This window comes from Ranitomeya variabilis, chromosome 6 (assembly GCF_051348905.1).
Source record: "Ranitomeya variabilis isolate aRanVar5 chromosome 6, aRanVar5.hap1, whole genome shotgun sequence".
Taxonomy (NCBI): Eukaryota; Metazoa; Chordata; class Amphibia; order Anura; family Dendrobatidae; genus Ranitomeya; species Ranitomeya variabilis.
This window is the reverse complement of record NC_135237.1, coordinates 321,931,868-321,945,056: the sequence shown is the minus strand read 5'-3', so window position 1 is coordinate 321,945,056 and position 13,189 is coordinate 321,931,868. Positions and strand designations below refer to the sequence as shown.

The window sequence follows — 13,189 nt, the reverse complement described above, 5'->3', positions numbered from 1 at the left end:
TCAGTTTTCATGTTTCATGTTTGCATGTCTTAGCGCTGCAGTGTGCTGCCTTTTTTACTTGACTTTATTAAGTGTCATGTCTTATATGAAAATAAGAGAATTTTGACAATAGAATAATCTAAGTACCTAATTCTTTAGGTTTGAGCTTAACCCTGCTGTTCTGTTAGGTCAAAAATGACCGTTTTTGAAATTCTATAATGTTATAAAAATTCAGCGTGTGATTCTGAGACTTGAGGCTCCCTGACTTTTCGTCATTAGGGGGGTACTCTCTGTGGGAATTTTTTTTTTTTAATTTTTGTTTACTTTATTTGGTACAATTTTTTTTACACTTGTACTGTTCGGTCAAAAATGACCGATAGGCCTTTATTCAGCTCTCCAGACAATTTTTGACAAAAATAAAGGTGCTATCACCTCATTTTGAACTATATATTGCATCTACTACTATTTATCAATGTATCTGACTACTTTTGGTCAGAACAGATTTACACATACCAACATTTTCAAGTTGCGATACAGCCGACGGATTCGCTTCCAGTATAGCTATGCGCAATTTATTTCACTGGTTTTTATTTACCCTGCTGTTCATATAGATCTAGTTCCATTCAGTTGTCAACATTTCATATTGTAAATCATGATTTTCTGATTTTCCATGTGTTTGCTGGTTGTACAGTATTACACTGTACATAAATGTTAATTTATTTGATTCAAAAAATAAAAGTTTTTGATTTAATTTTTCATCTGATTATTGAAAACCATGTTCACATACAGTAAAACAATGCAACAGGTAATCAAATAACACTTGAATTAGGTACAAATCACAACTTTGTTAGGTCCGGTCAAAAATGACCGGGAACAATATAAGTGTATAAAAAACAACGTTTTTTGCCATTTTATAGAGAAAAAAGCTTTTTTTTTTTTTTTTTTTTTGCCTTTGAAAAAAGTATATCTATATAATGTTTGATATTATTACTTATAGTTAACATTTAGATTAAGATTTTTTTTTTATCTGCAAAAATAATCAATTTTTACAAAAATCGAAAAAATACCATGTTCCCTTTTGGATATAAAAAAAATATAAAACAAGCTTTGTATTTATTTTTTTTTCTGGTATTTGAACAACCATCTTCACAAGCAATATAATAGTGCAAAAACTGTTTAAAAAAACCACTTAGATTAGCTAAAAATGATTATTTTATAAGGACGGTCAAAAATGACCGGGAACAGTACAAGTGTATGTGAAATCTAAACAGAACAGCAGGGTTAAACACTCTCAAACACTCCCCTCCCCTCAAACTCCCCTCAAACACTCTCGCACCCCTCCAATCTATTCTAAACTCTGCTGCCCGACTAATCCACCTGTCCCCCCGCTATTCTCCGGCCTCTCCCCTCTGTCAATCCCTTCACTGGCTCCCCATGGCCCAGACACTCCAGTACAAAACCCTAACCATGACGTACAAAGCCATCCACAACCTGTCTCCTCCTTACATCTGTGACCTCATCTCCCGGTACTTTCCTACACGCAACCTCCGATCCTCACAAGATCTCCTTCTCTACTCTCCTCTTATTTCCTCTTCCCACAATCGTATACAAGATTTCTCTCGCGTATCACCCCTACTCTGGAACCCTCTACCACAACACATCAGACTCTCGCCCACCATCGAAACCTTCAAAAAGAATCTGAAGACCCACCTCTTCCGACAAGCCTACAACCTGCAGTAACCACCGATCGACCAAACCGCTGCATGACCAGCTCTACCCTCACCTACTGTATTCTCACCCATCCCTTGTAGATTGTGAGCCTTCACGGGCAGGGTCCTCTCTCCTACTGTACCAGTTATGTCTTGTATTGTTCAAGATTATTGTACTTGTTTTTATTATGTATACCCCTCCTCACTTGTAAAGCGCCATGGAATAAATGGCGCTATAACAATAAATAATAATAATAATAATAATAATAAAAGAGAGCTTCAATTTTATCCAAAATTGCATTGGTAAAATAGTTATAAATATTGAGCTAAGTGAGCGTAAATAATTTGTTTTGTGCTGACTTTTTGCTCATTTTCCTCACCATTCAGCCTTCATCATGGTAAATGAGAGGGCTTACAGATGGCAAAGATTAGTGTGAATTGTATAGACCAAGCATATTAAAAAATCAATAATAGCACCTACTATTCCATGACAAGAATTATGTCATTCCGAGACTCGAACGCATCATACAACTGGATGAGGTTAGTGTGATTCAGCTGATTCATGACTTGTATCTCGTTTTTCACTTCTTCCTGTAAAAAAAAGTTACATTTTTTTTAATACCACTGCTGTCATCTTAAACGTTGTGGTCATGCGGAAAGTGAAAAGCTACAAAGGTATTTCTTGTTCAACAACTTCTAGGTCAGTGGATACAAGCAGCAATCTTTTCCATATAATGTTGCCAATTTTCTATCATATGGATTTCTAGGCATACAAATTGGAGACATATATTATATAAACTTTCATATGTCTTGGAAGAGAAAAAACCCTGCCACAAATTGGCCAGTCGCCATTTCATGCATCATTCCAGTTCAGTTCTTATACATGATACAGAATATTCACATAAAATAAATATTCATAAACTTATTTCTAAAGCTCTTCATTGGTCCAATTCGCTACATTTTTTTTTTAAGTTACTCTTCTTTTTTTTGTCTTGTGGTATTCATTGACATTTTTGTGGCAAATTCCTCAAAATGTGTTTCCTAAATTTTGCACGGAATAAAAACTGCTTTTTATTTTTGCCTTTTTTTTAGACTTTTTTTGGTGCAATAAGTCAAATGTCCAGCTTCAAATGTTGCAAGGAGTTGAGGAAAAATTTGGACGGACGTAATAACAATCCAGAGGGACACATTTGTACAAAAAAGTTTTGTGACATTTTAGAGTCACAATTGATGCATCAGCCAAAAACAGCTGAAAATCCTAAACTCTGCCCACAATGAAGAATATTAAAAACATACAGTTGTGCTCAAAAGATTACATAACCAGGCAGAATTTTTGCTTTCTTGGCCTTTTTTCAGAGAATATGAATGATAACACCAAAACTTTTTCTCAACTCATGGTTAGTGGTTGGGTAAAGCCAGTTTTTATTAAACTACTGTGTTTTCTCTTTTTATATCATAATGACAACCAAAAACATCCAAATGACCCTGATCAAAAGTTCACATACCCCATTTCTTAATACTGTGCATTGCCCCCTCAATGACAGCTTGAAGTCTTTTGTTGAAGTTGTGGATGAGATTCTTTATTTTCTCAGTTGGTAAAGCTTCCCACTCTTCTTGGCAAAAAGCCTCCAGTTCCTGTAAATTCCTGGGCTGTCTAGAGTTGTCATTATGATTTAAAAAGAAAAAACACACTAGTTTGACAATAAATGGCTTCACCCAACCACTAACCATGGAACAAGGTAATTTGGAGTTATGAGACCAAAATTAACTTTTTGGCCACAACCATAAACGTTACATTTGGAGAGAGGTCAACAAGGCCTATGATGAAAGGAACACCATTCCTACTGTAGAGCACGAAGGTGGATCGCTGATATTTTGGGGATATGTGAGCTACAAAGGCACAGGAAACTTCGTCAAAGTTAAAGGAAAGATGAATGCGGCTAGTTATCAGCAAATACTGGAGGCAAATGTGCAATCATCAGCCCGGAAGCTGCGCATGGGAAGTACTTGGAATTTCTAACATGACAACGATCCAAAACACAAGGCCATCTCGACCTGCCATTGACTGCAGCAGAACAAAGTGAAAGTTCTGGAGTGGCCATCTCAGTCTCCTGACCTCAATATCATTGAGCCACTCTGGGGAGATCTCAAGGGCGCAGTTCATGATAGACAGCCTAGGAATTTACAGGAACTGGAGGCTTTTTGCCAAGAAGAGTGGGTAGCTTTACCATCTGAGAAAATAAAGAATCTCATCCACAACTACCACAAAAGACTCCAAGCTGTCATTGAGGGGGCAATGCACGGTGTTAAGAAATGGGGTATGTGAACTTTTGAACAGGGTCATTTGAATGTTTTGGGTTGTCATTATGATATAAAAAGAGAAAACACAGTAGTTTAATAACAAATGGCTTCACCCAACCACTAACCATGAGTTGAGAAAAAATTTTGGTGCTATAATTCAGATTCTCTGAAAAAAGGCCATGAAAGCAAAAATTCTGCCGGGGTATGTAAACTTTTGAGCACAACTGTAACTGGTAAACACATATAAAACAAACCCCTAAAAAGGCAACATTTTAAAGAATATTAAGATGCAAATGAAAAACAGGTGAAAAACACAAAAAGTGAGATAAAAATGCGCAAATGCCTCAAAGAATCAGGCCCATTATTTTATTTCTGACAAACCGTTTGAAGTCTGGTAATCCATCACTTATATACAGAAGCAGGCTTTGTTGTTACTATTGGGCTTTTATTCTAAATCTATTACTGTTAACCCTTTAAAGACTAGGCAATTATTTTTTTTGCCGTCTTCTTCCAAGAGCCTTTCTTCTTTCCTCCCCTTTGTCAAAGAGCCATAATATTTTGTTTCTTTCCCTCAACAGAGACAATGATGTCTTGATGTTGCAGAAAGAGTAGTTTTAAATGACAATATTCATTATACCTTATAATAATGTAATGAAAAATGTGCAAAAAATTCCAAGTGCTGTGAAATGCTGAAAAAAAGAAATTCCCTTAATCTTTGGTATTTGTTTTTCTGGCAGTCATTATCCAGTAAAAATGATCCAGCAGGATTAGGGAGATACAAAATTTATAATCATGTATTTTTAAATATCAAAGTGGTAAATTTTAGGGGGAAATTTGTAAAAAAAGAAGAAATTGGTGTGTGTCGCCATTTTATAACACCGTAAACTTTTTTTTATATCCACATCAGTGGGCATGTATGAGAGCTTGTTTTTTTTTAGACGTCGAGCTGATTGGTACAATTTGGCTACACATGACATTTGATCGGGTTTTTATTGCATTTTGGAGGGGCTTGCAGTTTTGGTGTTTTGAACTTTTACCAGGTTCAATGTTTATTCTATGGGATAAATATTTTTATATTTCATCAGTTTAAACAATTATGCACGTAGTAATACTAAATAAATATGTTATTTTTTTTTTAGTTTTTACATGTTGCTATTTATGTTTGGGGAGAAAAGGTGGGTTATTTTACACATTAATAATTTTGGGTTGTGTTTTATATTTTTATTTACAGATTTTTCATTCTTTTTTCATTTTTAATTAATCCTGGTAGGGGACTGGAACCTGTAATCTCTTGACATTGGAGTGTAGTCCAATTTTTTTACAAGTATCTATAGACTTGTATGGGTGTGAACCAATTTGTGAGCCACTTGCAGGATGCTGCAATTTTTTTCTCATGCCGAATCAGCATAAGAAAAAATGCTGATCAGCACTGCCCCATGGTATAACATACGCTCGTGTGAAATTGCCCCTACTGTGAGGAGCTGGCTATGTAACAAAGCTAGTACTTGTGCTGCATGTTGTGGACTTAGCTCCAGAGCCAACTAGGCTGCCATACATGTAGACATGTTTAAGATTAGTTTTCAACTCTTACAGTTAAAGTGTATGGACATGACAAATGCAAAAATACTTCACGGCATTGCATGGAGCCCATACGGTTCACTGGTATGGTGGCACAGCCACTACTGTACAGACTACAATGGCTGCTGTATTTAAGGATATCACCTCTCCTAAAAGCAATACTTCTAGGGAAGAACAATATAAATACACACAGCTTCCGAGCGTCATAACATTACATGTAATACATAAAGGATGCTTACAGGTTCATGTATTCTCATTAGTTTCCTTTTTACAGACCAAATTATGCCATGGTGTGTCATGTCACAAAGTTAGAAAAACAAAAAAAAGTGGTTTGGTACTGTGTTAGCCAATAGAAAAAAAATACAAAGTTAGAAAAGACACAAACCTTTTCCTTATGTCCTTTGACCTTGATTATTTTTGCTGCCAGGTTAAGTCCTGTGGATTTCTCTACACATCTGTGCACTTGACCAAACCTCCCACTGTAAATGAAAACAGTACTTTATATTAAGAATGGATAGAAAAATAAAGTTGAACTACAATTACTGAAACCCATCATACTACATCTGAATATGAATTATGAGCATTTCAGAAATACAGAACACAGCTGGATAGGGACTTACCCACCAAGTACCTGAGTCTTCTCCACCGTGTAAAAGTTATTAATTTGTGCATGTTTGGCTGAAACAATTCTGTGATCAAAAGGGGCTGGAGGTGGAGGGGTGACATCTATAAAGGGGTTGAAAAGCAAATAGAAGGTTAAATCCAAAGGGAAGAAGAGTAAAGAATGATCTTAAAGAAACTGCAGTATTTTGTAGCATGGTCATACCATATGTCTATAATACATCACCACTATAACAGCTGCAAATTAGGGGGGGTGACAGGTTCCTTTTAGAGTTCGCTCACACTGGCGTATAAATAATCTGTCCCATTCTCATCCATAAGATTGTCACCCGTGTGCTGTCCATATGCAAACCATTTTTTTTTTTAAACTCTGCAGCCATGTATCTGTAAAATGGACTGTATGGCATGCAGTTTATCTTCACACTGTCCGATTTTGGAGTGAAATCGCATCATGCTGTGACTTTTTGCTCATGCCGAATACAGCTGAGAAGTAATATACAGATCTGCACTGCCTTAATGAATAACATTAGTCCGAGAGCAATCTGATTTTTTTTCAGATTTCACGAGTCTGATTTATGCGCAAGTATGAGCGAAAACTTAGACAAGACCTGTTGGCCGACTTGAAATATCCATGTTGCCTGCAATTTCCTTGATATAGGAACATTCTTTAAGTGTTCACACTGTGCTGTTTCTCTCTCATGGAGAGTCTGATCACTGGGACCCACACTGATCATGATAATGAAGGTCCTGTATTTCTATGCTGCAGTAATACTGGTCACACATTTTATTTATTTTATTCATTTATATAGCGACATTAATTCCACAGCACTTTACAGACAACATTATTACAGCCAATGTGTCTCACAATTTAAATTCCCTATTAGTATGTCTTTGGCATGTGGGAAGAATCCAAATGAAACCCACTTTAACACATAAACTCCTTACAGATGTTGTCCTTGGCGGGGTTTGATCCAGGTTCCCAGTGCTACAAAACAAAAGTGCTACCCATTGAGCCACCTTAATTTCTACGAGAAAGATGGAGATGTACTTTGCTATCTCCATCAGTCCTATGGACACTGGAGTCACAGCATGCCTGACCAATTATATTGCTTTATTCAAGTTCTCACCAAAGTAAGGAGGAATATAACCCCCAGTGATCAGACGTGTACCTTTCATGGACACCTTTCATGGGGAAAACCTTTGAATCTCATTAGAAATTTGTAAATAAATTTGTCACGTCGTTCTGTCTGTATCTGGTTTTCGCGCGTGACAATGCATGTCTTTGCTTTAACCCTTTGCTCCTTTCCCCCTAATTTGAGCTGGGATACTGTCGGCTGTTACCTGTATGGAGCCTTCTCAGTTCCCTGCTCTGCTGCGCAGCCGTACATGGATGGTTAGGTCTTTGCCCTGCTGCATGACCATCAGCATGTGCGGTCCTTGTTTGACGCTGTGGAAACTGTCCATGGGTTGTGAGGTCATTTGCAGATGGTGCATGACTTTCTACGTGTGTCAGTGCGTGCAGTCGCAGCTTGGTGCCCTGAGCCTCAGTTCCTGCACTGTTTGTGCTGTAATGGTTTCTGTTTGTGCCTAGGGCATGCGCGGCCACACCTCCCCTGCTTTTATCAGGGTTAGTGTGTGTACTTGAAATGCTGTCCCCAGCCAATTACTGAGGGGCAGCTCCTATATAAAGTTCCCCTGCCCTATGGGCAGGGCCTGAGCTACTCACAAAGCTCCTGAACTTTGCTATGTGTGTTTGTGTTCCTGCGCCTCTCCTCTCTATGTTTTGGTACCAAAGTCCTTGCCTTGATTCCTGTTTAGTCCTGTTTTGGTGCCTGTCCTGGAGGCGGTATATCCAGGCCAAAATCCTTGATCCTGTTCCTGTCCTGTACCTGACCCTGTCTGAACTGTGTCTGCTGTGATTATGTTCCTGGAATCCCTCTGCATCTGAAGCCTCACACCCTGTGACTTTGAGTCTCTTGTAACCGGTGTTTCTGCTGAGCATCTACTACTCTGTGCTCTGGCTACCATGCGGTGCTAGCTCCTGGCAGGCCCACGTCCAGTACGGCGGTGCTTGCATCATCACGCTTGAGTTCCTTCCTAGGTCCGATGCCCATAGCCTGATGACTGCAGTCTGGAACCTGATGACCGCTGCCTGGAGCTTGGAGCCTGATGACTGGTGGTGCTTGTAGGTCGTGTCGGATGACCAGAACCGAATGACTCCTGTCTGATGTCTGCCCGTGACTCTGGGCCCAGATGTCCTGATGTCCTGTCTGTACCCTGATGTCCTTCCTGTGTCCGATGTCCTGATGTAACTGATGCCCTGGGATGCCACGCCAGTGTCCCAGCCGATGCGCTGGGCTGCCACGCCAGGGTCCCAGATGTCTATCTGGTATTCCTGATGCCCTGATACCCTGCCTGTGTCCTGATGTCCTTTCTGTACCCTAATGTCTTGCCTGCGTCCTGATGATCTTGTTTACCCTGATGTCCTGCCTGTGTCCTGATGTCCCACCTATATGTGCCTCGGTGATCCGTTGGTGCCTTGGGGTTCACTGGGTGGTACCCTTCTAGAGGTGTGGAATCGGGAGCCTGACATCATTATGTTTTGTTTATGTACTGTGTGACTTTACTTTAGTAAACTTTACTTTCTCTATACCTGAACTTGTGCGGTGTAATCAAGTCCTATGTGTCTCTTTCATTGTCCACATGCTCTGCTGCAACAGAACCCCAGTCTCTGCCCTCCCCTAGTTTGGGTAAGCCCAGGTCCCCCTCTGCGGTATAAAGGGTCTGTGTTGTGTCCCCGGGGGATGCGCGCCCCACGCCTTCTGAGGTCGGTCGGCTTGGGGGCGTCTATGGCTGGGTCGCATCAGCGGCTGCAGCTGATCGTGACAAAATTGACAACTAGGTTGATAATCTCAGACTGTGAAGAGAAAATGGAATTTCTAATGCCTAGTAGTCAATTTCTTCATACATACGAGAAGCAGAAGAGTTTCTACACAGATTTAGGGCTCTTTCACACGTCCTGATAATTCCGGTACCGGAAAAAACAGTATCGGAGATATCAGTGTTCGTGTGTGGTAATACTTGTTGCATATGTGTGGCAACCGTGTGCCGCCCGTGTGCCACTTCAGTACCACACGTATAGGCACCTGAGAAGCAGAGGTACTGTTCGCGATGTTCCCTGATGCCAGGTGCTGAAGACAGCTCTCATCATTCTCCCTTGCTCATGCGGCAATCAGTGTGAGCAGGGGAGAATGTTGAGAGCTATATTCAACTGATAACAGCCTACACCTGTTGCCGCTAATTACACTGACAGTAGGAGCGGCTGATGGGAGTATTCATCAGCCGCCTGCGCTATAAATAAATATAAAAAAAAAGCATGGTTTCCCTTGTATGTTTGATAACCAGCCAGGCAAAACTCACAGCTGGGAGCTGCAACCCTCAGCTGTCAGCTTAAGCAAGGCTGGTTATCAAGCATAGAGGGGTCACCACGCTGGGTTTTTTAAAATTATTTACATAAATAATTAAAAAACAATGTGGTGTCCCCCCTATTTTTGACAACTTTGACAACCAGCCTTGCTAAAGTAGACAGCTGGGGGCTGGTATTCTTAGGCTGGTAAGGGGACATTGATATTCGCCCCCAGCCTAAAAATAGCCACAAGCAGCCACCCAGAAAAGGCACATCTATTCGATGTGCCAATTCTGGCACTTTGCCCGCCTCTTCCCACTTGCCCTGTGGCGGTGGCAAGTGGGGTTTATTAGTGTGCAGTTGCTGTCACCTTTGTAGTGTCCTGTGACATCAAGCCCACGGATTAGTAATAGATAAGTGTCTATACGACGGCTATCCATAACTATCCCAATAGTTGTATTGTAAATAAACACACAGCCAGAATAAAGTCTTTTATTTGAAAGAAAAACAAAACACACTTTTTCTTTTTTATTTAAAATGAACAAACCCAGTTATACTCACCTAACGACCACCTACCAACAATATCCCTTACCTGTCTGAAGTTCAGTCCCACGCCGTAATCTATGTCTGGGGATAAATAGTTTTCAACCTGGACGGTGCCAAGATGCCACCGTGCAGGCTGAGAACAACTGATGAATGAGGTGCTGCAAGCAGTGAGAAACATTTTGATGGTAAAAATAAATTTCTTCCTTCCTGTTGTGCCACATGGCATTAATTCCTGAAAAGCACCCAAACGTTTAATAAACTACCTGAAAGAAATTTTGAATACCTTGAGGGGGGCAGTTTATAAACTAATATCACTTTTGGGGGTTTCCAATATATAGAACCCCCAAAGTCACTTCAAAACTTAATAGCTCCCAAAAAAATTAAAAACAACTGCTACATTTTTAAACCTTCTAAAATAATAATGCTGATGTAAGGCAGAGATGAGAGAAATGTTATTTATTAATGTTTTTCTATAGTATGACTAGCTGGATTAAAAGGCTAATCATTCAGAGTTCAAAAAATGCTATTTTTTTGAAAATTTTGTAAAATTCCTGATATTTTAAGAAATAAATGGAGATAGTATCGACATAAATTTATCACTATCATAAAGTATAATGTGTCACAAAAAAAAAATCTCTAAATCAATAGGATATGTTGAAGTGTTCCAGAGCTATAAAGTGATAACCATCAGATTTTAAAACTTGGCCCGGTTACTAAGGGGTTAAATTCTTTGATATTTACTGAATGTCCACCCTTAAAAAATATTGCAAATTAATTCCCGATGTGCTTCACTACATTCGCACAGTAACAATATCCTTTGATCTTGTAACCAAATCACGAAACAAACCATACAGAGATCTGCACAAGAATTATTAAAGGGGTTGTCTGGGACTTAGGATAGGTCATCAATGTCTGATCAGTGGGGGTGTGACAACAAGAACCCCTGCTGATCAGCTGCTCCTGGTGTCAGCAGAGGTTAAAACTGCACAGTTACGGAGCTGCACAGTACAACTCTGTCACATGTATATTGGCCGTGGTTGGGTACTGCACATCCACTCTCTATTCAAATCAATAGGGGGAGGAAGTGCAGCACCTGGTCACTGACACTATAGCATCAACGAAGCTGTGCAGCTTCATAACTGAGCAGTTCCAGCCTCCACCAACACAGGGAACAGCTGATCAGTGTGGGTCCCGGGTGTAACACTGCCACTGTTCAGATGTTCAGACATTGATGACCTATCCTAAGGTTAGGCCAACAATGTTAAAGTCCTGGTCAACTCCTTTAAAGATTAACATATGGCAGAGCTAATCAGATATATTTACAAAAGGCTGGAAAATTTGGCAAACCTAAATTTACTATTGGTCCTCCACTGCTATGGATCCCCAAGAAATAGGAAAATAGCCATTCACTATATTACAGATTGTGGAAGAATTAAATGATTACTTGGGACATACAGTAAACATTATCTTCATCATCATTATAATGAAGTCACTACCAAAGTGCCAATCGTGACCTTAGGAGTTGTAACCACGCCAGGACCCTGAGGAGAAGGGGGTCTGCAACTAGAGCTGGGTGTTAACTTGATATAGTTTGAATAATAACTTGAGTAATTTGTCCAATCAAATGAATGCCGCAATTCTAGATTTACCAAGAATTGGTGAAATTAATTTAAGCTAGTCAGAGAGATGAGACTCATGGAGTCTGACCTCTGCTGTTAATATTAAGAGTCCTCTTTGTTTCAAGTATGTGAAACTATTACTAACACAACCATACCCAATCAAAATGAGTATGGATTAGGGAAATAATTGAATTGCCTCATTAAGCAAAAATAAGTGTGGAGACACTAGGGGGTCAGCGGGTGCCCTGGTCCTCTAGCCAAAACTGCAAGGACCAGGGATCTTCCCACGAAATGCCAGCTCTCCTTTCCCCACGGGCATAGTACTACTCAGACAACACAGGGTGAGGGTAAAGCAGTGTGGCAATGCTTTATTAAACCACAAAAATGGGCAAATAACACATAGAACAGTCCCAGCAAAATACTCAAGATGGTGCAAATTACAGAGCCTCACCCTTCTGCTGGCTCGCTGGGATAAAAGCAGCTGTTACTTCACAGCTTCCAGGACCGACTACCCCAACTGTGGCACAAACACAGAGATGACGTAACGACAAACTTAGAAAGATGACAGTCCATTGATGTACAAGACCAGCTGACCGGAGGGTCACAACCTGGCTTCTCCTAACATTTCCATGGAGCCAGGTGACCAGTGGGTCCCATTCCTGGCTTTCACAAATGTATCCAGGGCACTCAGGTGACCGGTAGGTCCAAATCCTGACTACTCCAAACATATCCATCATTCAATGATGGTCAATGGAGCAGATCTGTATTCTTTTCAGCCAGGGCCGAGTCAAATCTTTGTCCCTTGTGATGAAGCCATGATGTCTTGGCTGCTATCTTGTAAAGAGTATCTGGTTCTTTGGATCTCTAGATCTCTTGGCTGTCAGGATGTATGGTTATAGCTATCTCACTTATATAGCTCACATAGCGGTTGTCCTTCAAGCCAGCATTCACAGGCAAAGGGGAAGAATGGTGAAAGATCAACTCATATTGTAAAATTATTTAAGCTATTTACATAGTTTTTCCTCCCCTGTTTCACAAGTCAATAGACTAGCTGGCCTGGACAATATGTAATCAACATATTAGCAAACATCACTGTTCAATTATCCTGCATCTCTATCATCCAGGATAACAGCACAATATGTTACAGCAAATTGTCAACTTAGAAGTCAATATTGCAGGCTTATAAGAACAAAAGTCTGTGTTTTCTTGACCAACAAAAGAACAAACACATAAATTCAAAAGTCAACATACAGATAACAGTTTTTTCCCCCTGCCTTGCTGAAAATAGACATCCGGCTAATTAAGATAAAATGCTGTTTTGTAACAATAAGTGAACCGAGATTAAAATCGAAAATCGTCCATATGGTGAAATAAATCTTGAGATTTTATTAGGACAATTTCCTAACCTCAGTTCCCACTGTATTATCCTG

At 39.9% G+C, this 13,189-nt stretch overlaps 1 protein-coding gene across 1 annotated transcript in view; it reads right to left on the bottom strand.

The window, feature by feature from the left end:
* Nucleotides 1–13,189, bottom strand: part of MYLK4 (myosin light chain kinase family member 4) — a 92,106-nt gene that overhangs the window by 27,321 nt on the left and 51,596 nt on the right. The window contains exons 5-7 of the mRNA XM_077267643.1: nt 6,188–6,293; nt 5,953–6,046; nt 2,170–2,279 (exon numbers count right to left, since the gene is read on the bottom strand). Coding sequence (XP_077123758.1) covers nt 2,170–2,279; nt 5,953–6,046; nt 6,188–6,293 — 310 coding nt within the window. The remainder of the gene's footprint in view (nt 1–2,169; nt 2,280–5,952; nt 6,047–6,187; nt 6,294–13,189) is intronic.